The sequence below is a fragment of the Brachypodium distachyon genome, chromosome 3 (assembly GCF_000005505.3).
Source record: "Brachypodium distachyon strain Bd21 chromosome 3, Brachypodium_distachyon_v3.0, whole genome shotgun sequence".
Lineage (NCBI taxonomy): Eukaryota > Viridiplantae > Streptophyta > Magnoliopsida > Poales > Poaceae > Brachypodium > Brachypodium distachyon.
In genome coordinates this window covers 45,206,410-45,229,155 of record NC_016133.3, presented here as the reverse complement: position 1 = coordinate 45,229,155, position 22,746 = coordinate 45,206,410, and the positions used below count along the sequence as shown (strand labels likewise).

The 22,746-nt window shown below is 42.4% G+C and overlaps 2 protein-coding genes, 1 long non-coding RNA gene and 1 pseudogene across 5 annotated transcripts; 2 read left to right on the top strand and 2 right to left on the bottom strand.

Moving 5' to 3' along the window:
- Positions 1-2,379: 2,379 nt before the first annotated feature.
- On the top strand, positions 2,380-9,175 carry LOC112271695 (annotated as a pseudogene).
- On the bottom strand, positions 3,835-8,483 carry LOC104584266. Its single transcript, XM_010238491.3, has 12 exons — positions 8,335-8,483; positions 7,803-8,189; positions 7,395-7,713; positions 7,153-7,311; positions 6,887-7,050; positions 6,598-6,778; positions 6,243-6,512; positions 5,965-6,162; positions 5,679-5,733; positions 4,857-4,987; positions 4,411-4,723; positions 3,835-3,872 (listed from the first exon to the last, which is right to left on the bottom strand). Exons 1-12 carry the CDS (start codon positions 8,358-8,360, stop codon positions 3,835-3,837), a joined length of 2,241 nt encoding a protein of 746 aa, XP_010236793.1. The 5' UTR covers positions 8,361-8,483.
- Positions 9,176-11,959: 2,784 nt separating the features above from the next.
- Positions 11,960-19,698, top strand: LOC100824199. Of its 3 annotated transcripts, XR_002964962.1 has the most exons (4): positions 11,960-13,034; positions 14,022-15,278; positions 15,462-16,493; positions 18,491-19,698. It is a non-coding gene; the product is annotated as an uncharacterized LOC100824199 (long non-coding RNA). The 3 variants fall into 3 exon arrangements; XR_001407269.2 differs by having other exon boundaries at positions 11,970-15,278; XR_002964961.1 differs by lacking the exon at positions 18,491-19,698 and adding an exon at positions 17,193-17,252 and having other exon boundaries at positions 11,970-15,278.
- A 784-nt stretch (positions 19,699-20,482) lies between these two features.
- Positions 20,483-21,684, bottom strand: LOC100845615 (SKP1-like protein 1). The gene has a single exon (XM_003574942.4). The coding sequence runs from the start codon at positions 21,392-21,394 to the stop codon at positions 20,906-20,908; it is 489 nt and encodes a 162-aa protein (XP_003574990.1). The 5' UTR covers positions 21,395-21,684; the 3' UTR covers positions 20,483-20,905.
- Positions 21,685-22,746: the final 1,062 nt, after the last annotated feature.

The following is a 22,746-nucleotide window of genomic DNA, read 5'->3' as shown; positions in this document are numbered from 1 at the left end:
AAGCCCAGATATCATGATCCTAATCAATGCTAGGCTGCTCATTGATGTTCATGAACTCCTGAAACTGACTGCAGGTTTCTAATGAATAAGCAATCAACCCATCAAGGTAACCAACTTTTGGTTTAAGAAATTTTTCTTATCAATATGCAATTTACCAAGAACTCTCACATGCAAGATGTATCCAGGAGCCAGATCCAGTTTCAGATTTTGAGTATAAGGAAGATCAGTATGTTTGTTAACATCACAAATCGAATGACTTGAATTAACTGCAGACAGTTCTTTTAGTACCCGGCTAGAGCAGTTATCATCTCTAAGCGCCAATTTAGCTTCCAAACTAGCAATGATTTGATTTGTATTTTCTAAATAAGAATTCATAGTTATCACTCAATCGGTTATAGAGTCAATCGTATCTCGTTTATTTCCTAACTCTAAATTTTGCTTAGCATAATCTCTCAAAGACCTAGTAGTAGACAACAAAGCATCATTTTGAACATCAAACATATCATGCAGTTCATCATATAAGGTACTCCATTGATCTCCTGAGTAGATTACCTCATTTGTTAATCTTCCTCTTTGCCAGGTATCGTGATTGTTGACGGCCATAAAACACTTCCCATGTAAAAATAAACTTATTTTTGTGTTCTTTAAATTACCGAATATGTTTGTGGCGACAGCTGCTTCAATTTAGCTCAATGATTTGGAACATGGAATGCAGATAATTTCTGGAAGTTATGATTTGTTTATTGTGATCATTTGCTACCTAAATTACATTCATATGCATTTTTTCCAGTTTTGTAAGATTTGACGGAAAGCATTCGATCCTTGCGTTTTTCTTGGTGTTAACGTATATGAACAACTCTTTCCTTTTCTTGCTATCTTAAAAAGGAAGTGTTTGTTTTGCCTACTGATGGTGAAGGTTCGAGTAGTCCTGCATGTTATTCTTTGTGTTTGTACTTTGTGGTTCCTGCATACTACTTCATTTCTGTTTTCTGTGGTGCAGGATGTGGGCACCTGAATGTAGTTTCCCTGTTGTCTGGCCGTAGATTGATTTTTTTTTTTTGGTTTGGTGCAATCTCCATGCACCGGACCTCAGGATCAAGATGGTAAGAGTGAAAATATTCGCAAGATCAACTGAAGTTTGCAGAACTTCAATGTTAAAAGTTCTTTGTAATGCAACTTGCTGTCTTTGAAGGCAGCTGCAACTAGGATGCAACCGGAATATCTTTCTTATCTTGCATCTAAGTCAATCTACAAGTTTGTAACCCAAGTTTTATACGAGACCTTGGAAGCAACAAGTTATTTAAGCGGGATATGCCGAATCCCGCTTGCATTCCTAGCTGCAATCGGGGCAAAAAACAGATTGTTTACCACCTCTGGTTAGTCTTCTGCTATTGTGATTCGAAACATTGGCTTGTTGATTGAATCTGATTCCTCGGTCTTTTAGGGATATATAGGATGATTAGCAATTTCTAGCAACTTCAGAGATCTAGAAATTCTTTGTAAATAACACATATTCTTGGTGTTATAGTACTTTGCATCCCCTTTACGCAAGAATATGGCGAAAACTTCATTTCAGAACCAATAGAGCACGTGATGATCAAGTAGGACTCAGATGGAAGATCAACTTAAGTTCATCTGCTCAAAGGAAAACGTAAAAATAGTTACAATGGCCAAATACAGATGCCATTTGTTTTAAAAATAATTTAGAGTCATATCTCTGTGTTTCATTTCGGACCAAAAAATGGGCAGGTATCAGCCCTTATATATCATGAAACGAACATTATAGACCCACCGGTAAGTCTACAACTTCCATTGCAGATCTACGCTCTTTAGTGCGAAGCAAAAGCAGAAGAATACGGATACGCAATTATTCAGATGCTACTTTCAAATGCTCTAATTCATGGGCCATTAATCTTCCTTGCTCATGGTTGCCTTGCATTGATCTGCAGGTGAACATTGGGCTGAGTGATGCACATTGCGTATTGGTAATTGGTCGAAACATATTTCACGGACGCCAAATCTGGGGCTGCATCTTGGTAATTGGTCGAAGCATATTTCACCATTGTATTGCCAATCAAGTCTATTAAAATAATCTTTGTGAAAGAAAAATGCTATAAAAGGAGTGATGTCCTGGATTGTATTGTGAAGTTTATTGTTTCCTTCTCTGAAGTGTCTTGTCCCTGAAATGGCAGTCTCTTTGGAAATTCTGGAGTGAGGATTGCTCAATTCATAATATCGGCTCTAAATTTTGCTGTGGTGTGGTACACGAATAACTAATTAGATACGATTTCACGTTTTTGCTTGTGGCCTCACTGTTTCTGGCTAATTTGTTGATCATACCTAATTTAGTTGGAAGGATTGGTGCCCCTATGACGGGATATGGTGGCCAATGGACCTGTAAACTGGCCTATGTTCGATGCTGGTGCCCCTATGATTGGAAGAAATGTCGATTTGGAAATTATCCCACTTAAATGGTATAGATCTCGGCCTCTTGCAAAATTGATCTTAGTATATCAGCTAATTATGGTTGATGCTTATTTCAGCCACGCTTACTATCTTGTTAATTCGAATATTGAAAAACTAGTATGTGATATTAAGGTTTTGAAAGGTTGGGGTCAACTTCTCTGGGTTTTATTTTCTGTTCTTATGCTGCTCAGTAACTTAGCTTCTACCTGTCCATTATTTGGGGATTGCTATTCTCTTGTCTAATAGCAAAACAATACCATATGTCAAGAGTTGAAGTCTGATCATGATACAGTTCACCCCTTCTTTTCGCAAACTAACGAGGCAAGGTTCATTTCTTCATACTAAGCTATCGTATTTTCAGGTGTAAGAACTCATGTTGCGGCTGTTGAGCAATCGGTAGGAAAGGATGCAACAAAGTTAGAAAACTCCAGTTGTAGTTATTACAGGTGCTTCCAGGGGAATTGGAAAAGCCATTCATTGGCTCTTGGAAAGTCAGGCTGCAAGGTTAGCAGTTCCAGTGATCTTCTTTTATATCTTTAGAAGTTCTATAGATAAAAGTATGCTGCACACACAATCAACTCAAATGGATCATTACCTATTTTGGATAGACTTTTAATAAAAAATAAAATGCTCTGTCGGGCTCTAAACTTGTCCCAAGCGGCCAAATAAGTCCCTAAACTTAAGCCCATACTCCAGTTTAAGTGCCTACTCGAGATCCCAATCACACCATGCAGGCTATACTGAGCTATAAACCATATAAAAATGCTATGCACTTTAAGATTTCAAAAAAAAAAATTATTCAACTTTCAGGTGTTGTTGAATTATGCCCGGTCTTCGAAAGAGGCTTGAGAGGTTTCTGAGGAGGTAAAGTTACTGATTGACACTGGTCTCCTGTGGAGATAATTTGAGCCATCATTTCTTTAGCGTGCACCATGAAGTGTTAACTGTACTTGTAATACAAGAATAACTTGAAGGAAACAGTCTATTTTTTTTTTCCATTTGATGCTTTGGCATTGCTATGTGTATTTTTGTTTGCAGGCTGACATCTGAGTTAACCATATTCTGGGTGCATCACCTTCTCATTTTCTTTCCAATCCATTCTATATGGATGGAGTTAGATCTATGTTTTCTACTGCTTCATGAAATAACTTACATATCTTGGAGTAATCATTTGAAAGTGTATCTTGTCATCAGGAAGTATATATTGACTTACGGATTGTTGGTTATACTAACAACCTTAATAGGATAGAAACTAATGGCCATTCCATCGTCGATAGCCTTCTATTCTATCTATGTTAGGCGATGAGTATAAACATGTACTTAACAACTGCCAAGGAATCACCATGCCAATGAAAGCAGTGCATTCCACTATTCAGTGTGCTGGGTATACTTGGCAACAAATTCCCCTGTAAACATAAACATGGTAGTCCACTATTCAGTTTGTATTTTTCCTGTGCTGGTGTCTTGACACACTACAGAGGTTATCTTTAGTTGCTTTCTCATCTGTGGACTCGTACATGTGTGAGATATATCTTAATAACGTTAGCATCATTCAATCCTTTTTGTCTAGATATACAGTGCACCGTACAAGATCATTCCACTTTCGAGGAAGTATGCACTACTCCTTAGGGTAATTACTGATTTGTCACAAAGACAGGTTAAATATTTAACATTCAGGAACTACGAGGGAATAAATTGGTCATTTGTCAAATGTCACCACTTATGTCTAAAGATATCTTGATTCTCGAAATATTGATTTACTTGTAATTTTAATGAACTTTGGATGATCAAATAATGATGTTTCAAAGGGTTATAAAGATGTGTGCATATCAAGCGTGAAAAAAAAAACAGACGAGAGGCACATTTGGAGATTTCTATTTAACTTCTTGCCTTGTCTTGTCCATAAAGTAGATCCAAGTAGATATGGTGCATGCAAACAAATACTGATATTTATGTCAGAATCATTAGCAATAACTGCGAGAGCCCTCAAAGTTGCATGTTTTTTTCCATTCCTCATGGTGATCTCAAATGCAAAGTGGTTACTATTAAGTGCTTTTGGGATGATTGACAGTGGTAGAACTGCAGTAAAACTTTCCCATGGACCATCTGGGGTAAGCCCTATCCAGAAACTACTCTCTGCATTGCTTATGCTCTCTTTCCAGCTCTGTAAGTTTGATTGAGTCGGTCGTTCTATGTAACAACTTGAAAGTACTAAAGCACCACAGCCTTTCTTGTCTCCCTCATTAAGTACTGTGCCCTACAAGATGTAAAATATGCTCAAGTTGTCCGTAAGTCAGGATATGAAATTAAAAGTAGAATTAAGTATTGTGCTCTACAAGATGTAACATTGTCCAAATAGCTCAGCAAGTTCTAGAAAACGGAAGCACTACCTTCCTTGTAAGGGGACATGTCAATACTCGCTTGATGTCAGCAGCTTGCTGAAGGATTCTGATAGAAGCAGCCCGTTTTAATGTTGTTGTGCCCCGTCCAATAGGTATTGACAACGAACCAAGCACTTCACCTTACAAATGAAAGAATAATGTTAATCAAATCCCAAAATTTAAATTGGCTGACAGTTTGTCAAAATTATTATGTGAAAAAGAGCCTTAAAACTGTCGCATGTTTAGCAAATGAGATATTTTGCACCTTCTAGAACAGAAATGTTTAGGAAACAACCAGAGTGATGGTTATGGAGGACTTCTGTACCATTTTTTCTAATCAAATATCATAGACCATTTTAGATGATATACTTAAAAAATTGAAGCATTAATACGGAGTAGATAAAAAATTGAAAGATAGGGAAACCATCGCATGCCAACAATAGCTATCCACAAGCCACTACTGCATACAAATAAATTGGAAATAAAAGAGGATGAAGCTTAGGAATCTCCTATACCTTTAACTCTCTTTTTTTATGCAATTCCAAAGATATAGTACAAAAGTTCTCATGGTCAGGTAAGATTTAGATCTATCAGCTTATTAGATATAAGATATAGTAGTCAAAACCACTAGTTTTGACAAAAAATAGGCATGTCAAAAAAATAAAAAAAAATTGAAAGACAGCAAATTGGAACCATTATTTTACAGCCATGAGTAACCAACAATAAGAAACACATAATGATTTTATACAGTAGATGGGAATTGAAAGGAAGTACAAAGAAAACCAAGAGAAAACTATTAAATGTGATAAAAAATAATAGCTGCAAAATTACCTTTACCAGCCTTTGATGCAAGATTAGTTACCTCAATCTCTAAATTAGCCGATGCCTGAAAAGCCCATATTATACAATTTAATGCAATCATACTAACACGATCAACCCAAAAAAAAAAGATAAGAAAATACATCAAACGAGATATATTAAGCCTCAACTGTGCCTACAAGGAGCTATTGGATTCATTTGCAGTCCACTTAAAAATAAACAAATTATTAATTTTCACAAGAGCTGGTCATTGCAAACAAATTTAGATATAGAACTCTATGACCAAATTGAAACTCACCTGTTCTGGAACTTCAAATATAAAATGTTCGTTCCACTTGGCATGATGTGTCTGTAAGTCAGTTTTCAGTGGTTTTACACATCTTGTTCGGGCACTCTGTGGGAACGCCTTGTACTGATCAGAAGTTTGACTTCCTATGAGCAAGCGCAAAGCACAGAAGTAGCTATGGTCATTGCCATCATCTACGATAGGCAGGCCCTACCATGCAAAAAAAAAAAACTGTGAGAGTCATATAAAGAAGTTGCCTTCACAAAGCATAACACAAGTACGAGTGTTACCTTGGACTCAAAGATCTGTATGACAACATAATATCTTGCCTCCGTGGAATTGGACAATACATTTAGTTTATCAGAAAACCTCGGAGGTGGCATCGACAATGAGATGTGATTCTCATGCTGTAACAGCTCAATAGTGTTTTCATTATCTTCTAGTTTCTTAAGATAAACATCACATCCTAACTTGTTCTCAAAAACTACCCTCTGGAAATCATCTTCATCCAATGCAGAACAAGACAAATCATCAGCTATTTTCAAATTTTCAACAGTGTCCTGCAAAATAGGCAGAGAGAATATCAATCATTGCAAGTATACGGAAAGCACGCAGGAGTGAAGTAGTTGAATGATAAGATGAAACCTCATTTCTGATTGAAGACCGTGTTTCAATATCAATTTGTCTTCTCCATGAAATTAAAGTTTCAATAAGCAAATCAAGATTTGCAGAACTCAAGTTGGCATTTAACGGACTTGTTGCAGCAACACGAATCCTCTTACCGACTTTGGAAGGAGGTTGTTCGCTGGTATCATACGTTTCCAACCTTTCATAAGGATTGAACAATAATAAGTTGGTGCCACAAAATTTGCAGAAGAGAACGATATAATTTTTCAGGTAGATGGAAATAAGAAAACAGTTAAGCAGAACTAACTTGAATATCCCATCAAATGGCTCAACCAAGGGCTCCCACGCTTCCAAGTGTCTATTGAATGTGGATGCAGCAATTGAACAGATCAAAACAGCATTAATGGTCTCAAATCTTCCATGTGTTGCAAGATTGATACTTGCAATTGTTGTGTCGAAAATTGGTGTGACCTAAAATATTTGGAAATTACTTAACTAGAAAATAGAAGCATTTTAACAGTTGGCATCTTTCAGAGTCCAGAAAAGGAAACATAATCTAGCATGCCTACACACCATTCCGCAGGAGCTGTCGAGGATGCTGATTGACAAAGATCCCAGCTTCAATTCAGCTGTAATATTTTCGGGTGCCTTTGGCTTAGCATGATCTGCAATACTGTATGCTAATCGTGCTGAGGGTTTTTTCAGATCAGGCCGTGCTAGGAACGTACATGCCTAAAACATCAGAGAGAGTTGGATTCCTACAAACATGAGCTGAAATAATGTTAAAAGGAAATAATACAAGTGTAAAGGATAACCTGATTTCCAACTTTCCAAATGCTCCAGCAGCTAGGTCCCTTTGAGCTAGAAGACCTGGAGATAGGGTCCTCCGAGATATTCGCTTGGTTCACCAGACCCAATTTAGGACAGCAAATGGAATCCTTGCTTGGCATTTCATCTGTTTTTGTCAGAACACAACCAAGAGAAACATATCCAGGAGGCGCCACTGGATACCAAAAGAATATTTCATCAAAGCCTTTTCTGTCAATTTGGGCTACTTTCGTAAACTGTACGGGCCTTTCAGAAACTATCTTGTTGTCACACTTAAAAAGAATGCCAAGAGTAGGTGGTTCAAGCCTGAAAGAAGTATGGAGCATGTGAATTATGTATAAGAAAGAATAATACTGCTCTTTCAAATTTACATGTATATATAAAGGAACCATTACCCTTCAGTTATACAGTCACCAACTGAAGCAAACCCAAAACGAGGTAATGGCCGCCATATTGAAAATGGCCTTCTTGTATCTCCACCTTTATCCCACCATATTCTTTCGAAATGCGGAGTAGACGTGCAATAGCTACTTGGTCTTGACAAAGTTCTAACAGCATCCCACCCGGAAGTACTCTTACGATGAGTTAACCGATCAGCTGGCTGGTCACCCTGAACAGAAGAATCTGCATTCAGATCCTTAACGATATAGCAGTTTGGATTCCTTAGCAGAACATGATGCAAATCAAGAGCTTCCATTCTTGTGGGTTGGGTCGCTGAACTGTGTGCATGGAATGTGGCAATCACATTGTCCACACGCCAGATGCTAAATCCAGAAAGTATTCTGCAGAAAGTAAATAGAAAGCAAGAACGGATCACACCTTTGTTGGTCTTTCAATTAAATCCTAAGTAAATACTGAATACTCTTTCTAGGAAGATAGATGGAGAACAAATGATCAAACTACATAAGGCATGCCAAATGTCCTTACCCAGGAGCAGGCGAGAGAGTGTGCATACAATCTGAAAATGCTGCAGAAGTTACTAGATCAGAACGAAGGCAGTACACAGCTTGATTTGAAGGTGGCTGCCTTCCACTATTTACCACACAGCCTAGAGCTAAGTATCCAGGTGGTGGCACAGGACAGAATTAAGCATCTGGAGGGCAAGCAATTACCTTTGGAAAGATGTTTCCAAAGAAGCTGATGTGGCATCTATAATAAAAGCAGTAAGCAGAGTTGATTTATGTTCAACTGATTTCTTCATATCCTTCTTTTCTTCTCTATAATTCTGATGAAAACCAATGCATAAATGTTCCAGGCTGTTGATAAGTGGGGGAACTATCGATATACTAGTAAACAATGCAGGTACTGCCTAATTGAATATCACCTTTTTGCATTGCTCCAGTTTGTTTCTTTCAATAGTTGACATACCAAACTGATATCAGGGATCACACGTGACACATTATTGATGAGAATGAAGAAATCACAGTGGCAAGATGTAATTGATCTGAATCTTACAGGGTCTTCCTTGCACGCAGGTGCTTCTTTTCTCCTCTTCCCCCATTTTGCTATTTCAATTATGACATACATCTCACTGCAACATGTTCTTTGCAGGCTGAAAACAAAAGTAATGATGAAGAAGAAAAAGGTATGAAATGTTTTTCATCATTGAAATGATATTTATTATTGGTTTCCTGTTCTTATGCTGTTTTCCATAACGTGTGCTCATTTTAATACCACCATGCAGGGAAGAGTTATCAAAATAACATCTGTTGTTGGTCTCACTGGTGATTTTGGTCAGGCTAATTACAGTGCTGGAAATTCTTTGTAAGTAACACATTTTCTTGGTGTTATAGTACTTTGCATCCCCTTTACGGAAGAATATGGCAAAACTTCACTTCAGAACCAATAGAGGATGTGATGATCAAGTAGGACTCAGATGGAAGATCAACTTAAGTTCATCTGCTCAAAGGAAAACGTAAAAATAGTTACAATGGCCAAATACAGATGCCACTTGTTTTAAAAATAAATTAGAGTCATATCTCTGTGTTTCATTTCGGAGCAAAAAATGGGCAGGCATCAGTCCTTGTATATCATGAAGCAAACATTTGTAGACCCACCGGTAAGTCTACAACGTCCACTGCTCTAATTATTTACGGAAGAACTGATTATTTACGGATATGCAATTATTCAGTGCTACTTTCAAATGCTCTAATTCGTGGGCCATTAATCTTCCTTGCTCATGGTTGCCTTGCGTTGATCTGCAGGTGAACATTGGCCTGAGTGATGCACATTGCGTATTGGTAATTGGTCGAAACATACTTCACGGACGCCAAACCTGGGGCTGCATCTTGGTAATTGGTCGAAGCATATTTCACCATTGTATGGAATCAAGTCTATTAAAATAATCTTTGTGAAAGAAAAATGCTATAAAAGGAGTGATGTCCTGGATTGTATTGTGAAGCTTATTGTTTCCTTCTCTGAAGTATCTTGTCCCTGAAATGGCAGTTTCTTTGGAAATTGAGAGAATTCCATATTTGCCATCCAAAATTTGTTCACATGCTTAAATGCCACTCAAAATTTCCTACTTCCAAATTTACCAATGAGATTTTGCAACATGTACAAATTAGCCACTACAGTTAGGTTTCTGTTAGTTGACTGTTAGTTGACCACACAGAAGACCTGAAAAATTGTCAGTTTTTTCCATACTGACAAGTATACCCCTGGATCTATGTGTTAGAAGAAAAGAAAAAAAAGTCCCACGTAAACAACTCGTGCTGCCCTCTCTCACGAGTCACGGCACACCCTGATCCCCTTTGCTGTTCTCTCTTGGCAGAGGAGGGATCAGACGAGGCGGCGGCGGCCATCACCGGCAGGAATGGCGACAGCGCTCGCCCCAGCAGGTGAGGCGGCGACGACCATCCCCGACGGGCGCGGCGGTGGCGGCCATCCTCGGCGGGTGCGACGATGACGTCCTCCCCTGCATGCGCAGATGCGATGCTCTCCCATGGCAGGCGATGCGGCGGCGGCCATCCCCGGCTAGCGGCGAAGCGGCAACACCAAGGTGCATCAGAATGGCCATGCTGCTCGGCTGAGCGTTCTCCCATGAAAACTGTGATCTAACTTAAATTAGGAGAAAAGTTGCTGAAATTTCAGTTTTTCAGTCTGAATTTTAGATGCTACTTCCATCTAAAAAATCTGGGATGAAAAGTTTCCTTAAATGAGTACTACTCCCTCCTTCCCGTATTAAATGACTCAAATTTGTCTAAATATGGATGAATCTATACCTAATAAGCTTCTAGATGCATGTAATTCAAAATCACTTAATATGGGACTGAGAGAGTACTTTGTAAAGGAAAAATCATACACTAGTATCTAAGGGCAAAACTGTCTTTTCATCTGTAACTTGACGGTGAACTAACGGGTAGTGGCTTATTTGTACATGGTGCAAAATTTGAGTGGCACATTTGGAAGTGGAAAATTTTGAGTGGCATATGAGCAAATTTTGGATGTCAAATATGGAATTCTCTCAAAATTGGAAATTCTGGAGTGAGGATTGCTCAATTCATAATATCGGCTCTAAATTTTGCTGTGGTGTGGTACACGAATAACTAAATAGATACCGATTTCACGTTTTTGCTTGTGGCCTCGCTGTTTCTGGCTAATTCGTTGATCATACCTAATTTAGTTGGAAGGATTGGTGCCCTATGACGGGATATGGTAGCCAATGGACCTGTAAACTGCCCTATGTTCGACGCTGGTGCCCCTATGATTGGAAGAAATGTCGATTTGGAAATTATCCCACTTCAACGGTATGGATCTCGGCCTCTTGCAAAATTGATCTAAGTAATTGGAAATTTTCAGATGCGGCATGGGATCGGATCGCTCATGAAATCAATTCCTTCCTCGATCAAGATCTCTCAGGTAATTGTAATTTCTCATGCGGCAGGTATGTATTTACGTTAGTTCCCTAAAATTGTACAGTTTGGTTTTAAAGTTGGAAAGCTCATAATTGATGGAATCAATTTCTTCCTTGATCAAGATCTCTCTCTCAGTTATAATTGGAATTTCTCATGCGACTTGGGTCAGGTATGAATTCCCAAATATCTATAATTATTTCGTGTGCGCACGTAATTTGTATTATGACAAATGTATTTCAGTCTTCTCCAATAAGTTGGTGCACATAGATTAATCCCATGGAATTGTATGAATTCATTTAGTGAGTTTTTTTAGATACGAGGCTTTACGCCCTGTTTCCTTTCACCACGCCCTGTTTCATTTCCAAAATGAAACAACATCGTCAGCATTTAGTGAGTTTGCTGTTGAAATATTAGTGTTTGATTTTTACGTCCATGCATATTCTCGCTTATTACGTTGACCTTGGCCGAATGGTGGATCTTTCTTTCTTTCTTTCTTTTTGCAATGTTTGCCTGGTTTATCTTTGCAGACCTTCAAACTTCATTATCGACAACAACTGTTGCTATAAATTTTCACAGCAAAACGTGGGGAATCATCTAGTTCTGTTGATTGCTTTTACGTGTCCTCCAGAGCTTTAAAATGAGACAAACAAATATTAAAACCAACAGGCCACTTGGGCCAGTCGATCGGTCACCACTAAGCAAACCTGGCCCAAACAACAGGCCGTGGGAGTGTTAACGCCGAGCGGCGCATCTCGCTGTCTCGCGAAGCAAAAGCAACCCTAGCCGCCGCCGGTTCTTGCTCCCTGTCCCCTCTCCCCCGCAACGCTGCCACCGAAGGGGTGCCGGCGATGCCCGCGCACGCCCAGGGGAGGTGGCGGCAGTGCGGGCTTCCTCCCCTCGCGGCGCCTGTCCCTCCCGGATTCCGCGGCACGGTGGAGCTTTTATCAACGGCGAAAGGGGGCGGCGTGGCTACATGCGGGCGGCGCAGGGCTCGCGCCGGTGTGCGCGCTGGGTGCTGCGGAGGCTCCTGGCCGGCGGCTTGGTCCGACAAGGCCAGATCCGTCGTGCTGGCGCTGTCGGGGCGTGTGGGGCCAGATCCGATGGTGGTGGTGCCGGTCGGCTTTCGGGTGGCCTGCAAGTCGGAGGCGGGCCAAAGGCTGCGACTTGTCCCTTGCGGGCAGCGGCAGCGGTGGAGTGCGGCTGTGGTGGCCGCAGTGGTTCGGATCCGGCTGATAAGGACCGGAATCGGGGTCGAACACTAGTGGATTTCCCTCCCTTTGGTACGGGACTCGTTGGTATGATTCCCTTGGCAGCTCCTGGACGGGTTCGGGGTCCGTGGTCAAAGGCCGGGGAGAAATCTCTGCGTGGCTGTTTGCCTACGCCGATGACATGACGGTTGCGGCCGCCATGACCTTCTTGGAGGCGTCGTTGTGGCTCGACTGCGGCTTCCTCCTCCTTTGGCGCCGGGGGAAACCCTTGGCTTGGTTGACGGACGTGACAACGGTGGCGCTCAATGTCGTTTTCCTCTCTTGAGAGCGTTTTCTTGGTGGCCTTGGAGCCCTTCAGCGAGCATGTTTGCTGTGGGGGATTGTCCCGGTTCCATGCCCGGGACGTTGGCCTTCGTGGCGCAATGTACGCACCTTGGACAATCTCTTTATTCAGCTCCGGCCTGCGGCTACCCACTTGCCGATCTTCTCTCTTGGCGTGATGGTGGGCTACATCGTCCGTCTTCGAGAGGCTTGGCGGCGGGCGTGCAGCGGTTGTGGTCCTGTGAGCAACTTTTTCATCTTTTAGGCTTGTTGTTGTGCAGGGTTTTGTGGTGGTTGTTACTGGGTTTTGGTCCAAACTAGTTAGGGACGGTGGTGTGGTTTCTTTTTGGGTTAATTGGATCTATGCCACTCTCTATTTCACCGGCTGGAGATATGCCATTACAAAACTTGATTTAGAGAAATGCCACTTTTAACTTTCTTATACCTCTATCAATGCCATTCTATCCACTTAAAACCATTAAGTGTTCAAAAATACATGTATTAAGTGTACAACAATATTTACCATAATACTCCTATTTATAATGTTCAGTGGTACGTTCGAGTCTTCAAGGCACCATAAAAGTTAAAAAAATTCAAATTTGACCCAAAATTCAATATTCTTAGAAAAATTTATAAAAATTACAGAAAATAAAAAACAGTAATATGAGTCCACTGTTGGGGACGGGATATGAGGAACGCGTGAGGAATAAGAAGAATAAAACTGTTTGACTTGGGATGGGAAAAAAATTGTTTGTATTGAAAGAAAATGGCATGAACAGAGATATAAAAAAGTTACAGCCCGTTTGGCAACCAAGAATTCATTTCATTTGGTAGAAATGAAATGAAATCCAATTTTTTATAGGATTTCTTGAGTTTGAATTCTGGGTTCAAAAATCATGTTTGTCTATCACATGAAATGTAGAGTGAGAGACAATTCTAGAGAAATGATGGTTTTTAGAGAGGAATTGGGTTTAGTTATACTGTAATTTCATGAAATTTGAGATTGGATTCATATGGCCAATTTCGTGCCACCCAAACAAGTTGGTTTTTGGAATTCATTTTAAATTCTAGAATTCTATGCCCAAATGATGGTGCCAAACGAGCTGTTAGAGTGGCATTTTTTCAAGTCAAGTTTTTGTAATGGTACATGTGCAGCCGGTGGAAATTATAATGGCAAATATCCAATTGACCCTTTCTCTTTTGCCGCTGGTTGGGGTTGTTCTTGCAGTTTCGGCCTTGTACCAGCCTTCTCACTATTCTTCGATTGATGATACCCGCTCGGTTGCATTCTTGAAAAGAACAACCCGGCGGAGCTCGATTCCGGTGGCGGCTCGAAGCGGCAGCGGCTGGATGAGGAAGGGGAGCAATCACAGCGAGATGTGGGGAAGGCACGGAAGGACCACATCTCGACCCTGCGTCCCTGCCGGAGGACCTGCGGCTGGACATACCCGTGCTCCTCCCCCTCAAATCCGCCATCCACACCGCGCGCTCTCCACCAAGTGGCGCGCGCTCTGGACGTTCCGTTGGCCGGAGCCCTCCCTGGAATTCCGCGTCCCTGACCCCTGGCGTCCCCCCTCGAGCTCGACTGCAGGGATCTCTACGGCTGCCTCGACTACGCCGCCGCCTGCGCCGTCATGGACCTCGGCGTCCACCTCTCCTACTCCTGCAAGGTCATTTATAACAGCATCAAGTTCGACCTGCCGCCGGGCAACCCACACCTCGAGTGCCTCTCCCTCAGCGGCCCCCTTGTCTGCTTCCCCCCCACCGACTCCCGCGCCTACTCTGCCCTCAGAGGCTCAGAGCCATACACCTCCACGGCGTCAGGATCTACGACACCGACCTCTTCAACCTGGTAGCCGCGTGCCCCCTCCTCTGCACCATTGATTTACGCTACCGCAAAGATCTATGGAGCGCCAACTTGTCTGCCGCGGCTACCTGAAGAACTTCACCGTCGTGAAAATGCATTGCCAACATTCATATCAACGAGGCTGCCAGCCTCCGCTCTTTCCGCTTCAGTCAAGCCTGCATCCCCGCCTACCAAATCGTGACCAACCCTGCCATTGTCGACATTAGCCTCTGCTCCTGGGGACATGGCTGCCGCTGCCAGGGCGCGGTCACCACATGCGATGAATACAGGAGACCCTGCAAGCTGCACACAAGTTATCTTGATGCACTGAAAAACGTCTCCAACCTCACCGTGCCTACCCTCAGCAGGAATGTCCTACCATTACTTTACTTTGTTTCATTCCAACGTGTTGATTCTACTGCTCAGTTACTCATAAGCTCCTTCTTTACTTTTGCATTGCAGAGAGTTTCTCGCAAGGCTTGTGCCAAATCAACAGCTGGAAATGCTGCCTCGTGCAAATTACAGAATCTGAGAGAGGTACAGCTGCTGATGTTTGCAATGTACAACAAAAATCTGGACAATATTATGGATTTCCTCCTGATCTGCTGTAGCTCTCGATTGGAGAGACTATTTGTGCAGGTGAGTGCCATCTGTCTCTTCGATAGTTTTACATTTCCTGATGACCTTTGCCCACTGTTACAGATGCGTTTTATACATTTAGAAAATACATAGGCATAAATTGTCCAGCTTCATAGTCATTGTATTGTATGCCTGCTCTTGTTATCACCTAGTTCATCGAATGCTTACTACACCCACTTGCAGCTTCCAACAACGAGTAATCAATATAAGCCTGACGAAGAACCCTCAGAATCAGAGGAAGATAGGTCAGAAAAAGTGGTCAGAGGAAAATGAGGTATAGGAACATCGGTGTTGCCCAGGTCGCTGCAGCATCAATTCTGAAAGGGCAAGCTATGGAAATGGGGGAGTCATCAAGACAGCAGCCCAAGAGTAAAGCAAAGGCAGTGACATTCAATAAATCTGAGTTTCCACCGATTATGTATAAAGGAAAAGGGAAGATGATAGCTAAACCTCATGAGCAGCAGCCTAAGAATACGGGTGGCGCTATGGTCATATCGCCATATGCGTCCTGCTCAGTAGAAAGAGTCACCCCTGTTCAGAGTAAGCTCCGAGCTGACGCCAGAGAGTTTATTCCTTTGTTGGTAAATAATCCGGTAAGGGAGGCTCCAAGGCAGCGCCTCGTCAGAAAGGGTTGCACTTGAATCAGTCGGACCGTAGGATTGGTCAAATGCCATTTTCTGAAGGTTCAGCACGCCATCAATCTACACAGAGAAGCTCTTGCCAAGTCCGAAACAAGTCATTTGAGGTATTTCAAGCAATGCCAGTTGGTGTCGAGGCGGTGGCAGACGACACCAGCGAAACATCCTCCACAACTATACACTACAAGAGAAGAAAAACCCTCATAGAGGGCCCTCGCCGATGGGCACACGATCAAAAGAATTCAGATAATTAGGAACTTGGTTCAAGCTATGATGAGTCTTACAATCCCCTCTCTGATATCACTCTGTCCATCAGAGAATTAGCTAGAGACGCATGGATCAGACATATAACCATGGTGGTCATATGGAGTAGTTCTTGACCACAAATGAGTCTCATTTGGACGAGCTCGCTGCCCTGTGTAATCAGATGAGTAGTAGTCAGAACCCAGGGAATGAAGGACATGGTGCTCCTAGGTCTAGCAGCCAGCAAGGAGGAACTGAAATCAACCTGGAGCCGATCCAAAGAATAATTGCCCTTTGCCAAACTAATTCATCCCCTTGCCATCTTGTTGATCAGGTATGAAATCGATCAAGAAATTTATCTGTATAGAAGCATTGTATTTTGGGGATTTGATAGGAGATGAGATAGACTGTTTGTTGTGCATCGGTCAGATGTATAGTTATGGTTGCAGTAATGGATTGATTAGAGTATGGACTAAGTGTGGTTTATTTTAGACTAAGGGTGGTTTAGAGAATGTACTGTCATGCTGTTCTATTATTGAATTCTTGATTTGAGACACGATTACGAAAACTGTACCACTCTAATTCGAAAAATGGGATTAATCTGTTGATCACATGAAGTTTGTTACAAAAGAACAATTGTAGTATTTATAATTATCTTTCCAACGCATCAGAGTTTGTGCAATTCTGATTAATGGTTTGAAAGTTATCGCTGAAACAGTGCTGCTGTACTAGGGTGATTAGCTGGAGCAGATTTCCTTTTTCCGATGAATTCGAGTTAGAGGCAGAACTAATTTTTGTCTCAACATGAAAATTGTAGATAAATTCCTGCTGATAATCGTAATGTGCTTGTTTGCATCATTTGGCGAAGGGAGTCAAGATTTATAACCTAAACACAGATCTGCCCAGAACATGTTTGATAGTGTAAAGTAAACAAAGGATGCTAGGATTTCGGTTTCTTGTTGAGGGCTATTGTATTACTTGTATGTCTACCTCTTGATTATGTCTGCACTAGTCCTAAGAGATACCTATACAGGTTTTGGATGTTTGAGAGCCAAGACAAATATGTGGATTGTTCATGATATCTAAGGCAAGTATATGGGGAGCCCCTCTTTATATGGTTTGCCTGTTGTGTGCCAAATTTCTATGACTTTATTTGATTTGAGGCAAGTGCATGACAAACCTCTTATGATATTCTTTGCCATCGTTGGTTGGTTATTCAAGTCCTATTTGTCTCCTTTGGTGTTCGTGCTATTGGAAAGATGTGTTTTAAGCCAGGGTGGTGAGTAAGTTACAAGTAACTATTCCGGTGCGGTCGATGAGCTAAGTTATTTATGTAACCATTCCGGTGAGCTTGAGCTAGGTCGGTGAGTAGTTCATGTGGTTAACTATTCTGCAAGGTCGTGAGCAAGTTAACGGTGAATATCCCGGAATGCTCCAAAAGTAATGTACAAAGTTTATAAAAAGATTTGATGGCTTTATTTGCAATGTGCTTTCATCAGGTGAATGTTGTCATTTTCGGCTCTATATTGTACTTCGCTGAGTATGTTTTACTCACCCTTGCTTTTCCCTTGTTGGTTTTATTTGGTTTTCGGGTACTCAGTGCAACGACATGCATGGGCGGGAGTAGCACACTTTTGCATGGACACCGCACATCACACAATATAAACTAATGTCTTATATAACCTCATGTTGCTAAAGCTAGAGACATCATTTGTAGAAACAAGATGTTTTCGCCTTGCAACTAGTTGCTATGATCTTTTGGTCGGTTAAGTCTGATAGAGATTTAGTGAATTGCATGCTTGTTTACTCGACTCATTGGTTATGTTTGAAAGATATTATAAACTGCATGTCGTGGATGTCCTTATAAACAAAGGAGGTTCTGCTGAAATTTATAGCTATTCCTAGAGTTAATTGTTATTTGGGTAAAAGTGGTAATACTCTAGGCAGAGTTGGGTTTTTTGGGGTGGATGTCCTGTTTATGGCGATGGGCTGATTAGTATTAGTGGTTAGCTACACTAATCCACTTGAATGTTGATTAAGATGGGCTTTAATCCATGCATGCACCCGCTTATGCGTATAGGCTTGATTATTTTGTCGATGGGACAGCTACAACAGCGAATCAGGAGTTACTTAATTACTGCATGGGCCTTCTCTTCATGCCATGTTGAGCAGGCTGATCCATCTGTACTTAGCATATGGGCTAGTTGTGTACTTATAAAACCTTTTTATCCATTACAAATTTTGTTTTAATCATACACCACTGTTTTGTTAGTGATGTGCGAGGTTTAACCATATTAAAATACATTTCATATAATGACCATATTATTTTAGGTGCGACGCCAAAATCGATGTCAACAGTTGGTCATGGGGACATGAATCGGAGGCAGATGAGCTAGAGAAAGAGCTGTCTGAGGGAGAAAAGTCCGATGAAGATTAATCAGAACAAGACGAGTCAGATCACTCAAAGTTTGACGCATCAGAGGAAGAGGTTCCAGAGGAATATCACTCAAAAGGAAGACGAATCAGAGGAACAGGGGTCAGCGGAAGGTCAATTAAAGGAAAACGGGTCAAAGAAAGAGCTATCTGATGGAGAGCAATCAGAACAAGACGAATTAGAGGAAATGGAGTCACGGGAAAATCACTCAAAGGTTGACGCAGCAGAAAAAGAGGTGTCAGAGGAATATCATTCAAAGGAAGACGAGTCAGAGGAACAGGGTCAATCAAAAGAAGATGTGTCAAAGAAAGAGCTATCTGATGGAGGGCAATCCGCAGAAGAGCCACTCTCGATGGAAGAGCCACTAGGGAATGGTTGTGAAAACCTTATGTTGCTGAAGATGGAGAATTTTAAGGGCCACCTTGAGATGCGGCTAGTAAGCTTTGTGCTGAAAAGGTCAGCCAGACTCAACCAATTGATTCTATTTACTCCCAGCGATCACCCAGAAGGGCTTCATAAGGATCATCTGAATACATCCGAGTTTCTTGAAACAAAAGTACTGCCTCTCAGAAAGGCTTCTCCAAATGCTCAGATAATTCTTAGCGAGCCTGATGATACTGCTGTCCAACCGTTGCATTGGGAGACCTTTGTCAAGTATTAATTATTTGTCAACTTGATCAGGATTATTTGAATACATCCAATTTTCTTGAAACAAAACTACTGCCTCTCTAAAAGGCCTCTCCATATGCCCAGATAATCCTCAGTAAGCCTGATGATACTGCAGTCCGGCCGTTGCATTGGGAAAACTTTTGGTTAGATGATTTTAGATATCAAAGGCTAGCAACTTTGCGTCAGATGAAGTGTGAGCTAATCGTCAAGATTTGCATGATTCTCTTGTTTTGTAGTCCGTAGAGATCAACTTTATGGAGTATTTTGTCCAGGTCTCGAGGCCTTATGTTGTGGCTTTTTACTTGACTCTATTTCAAATATCATGTTTACCGTCCCTACGAAGCATTGTTGTCATGTTGGTGTTTTGATGAGAACAAGCTGTCTATATGTTACGCGCTGCTGTGCTGTTTTTATAAAAACAACCTGATTGATTCATTGTAGCAGTTCTACAAGAAAGTTTTTTGAAAATACTTATGGATGCTGACTCTTATAATTCTCTGTGACTCTTATCTTTGTGCCCGTAAATGTTGACATGACATAGAAGTACTTTGATCGGTTGGAACAGCAGCAACCATTGCAATGATTCTTCCTTCCTGATTGTCATTATAAGCATCAAGATCAATGGATACATTCCTACTGAAGTACTGAAGGGAAAAGCCAATTCACGAATTTATGCCATGTCCATTGCAGCCAGCACGACACCTGCTACAGTATCCTATGCAAATTCAGGAAAGACTGGTCAATAGTGTGATTCCCGAATATGTGAATATAGGACAAGTCTTTAGCAGTAAGAGCACCTTGCTCACACGATAAGTAACAGCTCCTGGCAGTTGACTCACCAGGATCACAGTGCACGAGCATCAAAAGCTAAGCTTGCTAAAAGGTACCCAGGTCAAGTCGCTTCAGTTAATCTTGATTTTGAGACGCTTCCCCAGACCCCAGTTCCTCTGGGTCTTCTTCAATGCAGGGGATACGATAATGCAAATTGGACATAAATGTGGAGGAAAACGTCGAATCAACATGTAAACCGTACCTGATGGACGATCATATGCATCCATATTATATTCTGCTGGCTGCAACTTATTTAGCTATATGTTTATTCTCAATGAATTTTCTTCTCACAGCACGCTGCACGCCACCTCTGGAGAGGTGATAGAAATGACCGGAATTATACGGCTGGATGAATTTCTGAATCAGGTAAATACCCCCAAGCCCCAACAAGAAAAAACGAGATTATATTGATTTGTGAGAACATGCAAGTTTTCATAGTTCTCTTGCAAAATCTGCATGGTGATTAGATGTACATGTGCCCACTACTTGACTTGTCTATCTCCCAAGTTACAGTCAAATCTAGATGCATTTTTGTTTTCTGCCAACAGATATCAAGATGCAGGGTGAAATTTGCTTGTTACAAAGAGCTGCCAGATAATAATGTTCTAAAAAAAGAGCTGCCAGATAAAGAGACCTAATCTGAAACATTTAGCAAAACATCCACACTTGACATCAACTACAGCTATTCTGATGTAAAGTACTGAAAACATGAGTTCTCCCAAGAAAAATAAACAGCGCTAACTTTCTAACCACTAAAACAAAACAAAACTGCCAATTCTAAGCTACATCTAAGCACTCATCACGGTCTCGGTCTACTCAAAAGCCCATTGGTTCTCCTTGCGGATCTCCGCTTCCTCCTCAGGGGTGAAGTCGTTCTTGATGTTGAACTTGGTGCGGATCTCCTCGACGGTCTTGCCCTTGATCATGTCGGCAACGGTCTGGCAGGTGAGGTCCAGCAGCCCCTTGATGTCGAGGTAGTTGGCAGCCAGGATGAGGTCGAAGAGGACGGCCTGGTCGACCTTGACGAAGTCGGCGTCGAATTCCTTGAGGTCCGCGGCGGCCGTGCTGTTCGAGTCCGCGGCGCTGGGATCGGCCGCGGCGGCGTGCTTCTTGCAGTACTCGATGACCTTGGTGAGGATCTTGGCGTCGACGTTGGGGAGCGGGATGCCGTTGTCGGCGCAGTCGTCCTCGATCATGTGGAGGATGGTCCGCGACTCCTTGGCCACCGCCTCCTCCACCTCGAACTCCTTGCCGTCGGAGCTCCTCAGGAGGATCATCTTCTTCGTGTCGCTCTCCGCCATGGGATCGATTTCTTCCGTTTGGGGCTTTGGCCGGTTTCTGTGTTTGCCGAGGTAAGGGTCTTGGGTCTTGGGCTTGGGGGTGCTGAATTTATAGGCGCGCTCGGGCGATCAAAACTCATCTCGGCACCGGATTTCGATCGGGAATCCTGCAGGAGTTTGATCGGGAGTCGTATTTGAGTCCGTGTTCGACTTCATCAAGGTCATCCAACAGGACAAGAAATCTTTTTTTCCTGTGTGAACGTGCAAGGCAGGAACTCGGGCTTCTTTCTATCATTGATGACACTTCTCATTCTATACCACCCCGGTCGGTCAGGCGAAAACACAAAAACGGCCGGGATTGACGCGTACCCATTCGCCACCGTGGCAATTTTGTAAATATCGCCGCGTAGAACCCAGCGTATGGGTTCTACGGGCCGTATTCGTTGGCGTCGACGTGTATACGTACTCGGCGTACTCGGCGACGGCGTACGCCTGTTATGGAATAATACCCGCGTCGTCGGCACAGACTTGCCCCACTATTCCCTCTAATCAGGGAAAGAAATAACGTCCCGGACGCACCCGTTATGGAATAAAACCCGCGTCGTCCGCATCGTCTTGCCCCACGACTCCCTCTAATCTAGCGGCGAAGAAAAAAACGCCCCGGACGCATAACTACCTCCGGCGATGAAGCGAACGCGCGGAGCAGACGACGCCGTGGCTGTTGTCAAGGAAGCTGCCGTTGTGACAGATCCAGTGGAGGAGGAGGAGGAGGCCGTGATTGTCTCAGATGCAGCGGAGGAGAAGGAAGGCGTGACCGCGTTGGTCAAGGAAGCTGCCGTCCTGACAGATCCAGTGGAGGAGGAGCAGGAGGCCGTGATCGTGGCAGATGCAGCGGAGGAGAAGGAAGGCGTGACCGTGTTGGGTAAAGCGCCGGCAGGTTCGGTGACGTCTTCGCCGTCCGAGATCGCCGCGGGGTCCAATACCCGCCAACAGGAGGAGGACGTCGTACCCCATTAATCTGCCGCATGACTTGGACTTCTCCGACGGCTCGGCCGACTACACGGAGTTTGATGAAGTCCTCAACGGCTTGGAACCAGAGGTAAGATCAACCTAGTTAGTCCATGAGTTCGATGCAATGTTATTCTAGGGTTTTTCGATGCAACCTAGTTTGTCACCGGTATGCTAAGTCTATGCGAGTTAGGGTTAGTCGGATACACTATTGATGTTAAGTTTCATGTTAAGTTAAGTTTAGTATGCATGATCGGTGCCAATTTGTAGGTGATGTAATTTATGGATGAATTTATGTCGGTATCATTATCTTCTTCGTACAAACGGTGATTTCGATATTCTTGATGATCCGTTGTGAATTACAT

Coding starts and splice junctions, on each gene's coding strand:
- LOC104584266 (XM_010238491.3), bottom strand. CDS start 8,360: ATGCACACTCTCTCGCCTGCTCCTGG. Junction 7,312..7,394: donor TTTGGAAAGTTGGAAATCAG/GTTATCCTTTAC, acceptor CTGATGTTTTAG/GCATGTACGTTCCTAGCACG. Junction 6,163..6,242: donor TACAGATCTTTGAGTCCAAG/GTAACACTCGTA, acceptor TTTGCATGGTAG/GGCCTGCCTATCGTAGATGA.
- LOC100845615 (XM_003574942.4), bottom strand. CDS start 21,394: ATGGCGGAGAGCGACACGAAGAAGATGATCCTCCTGAGGAGCTCCGAC.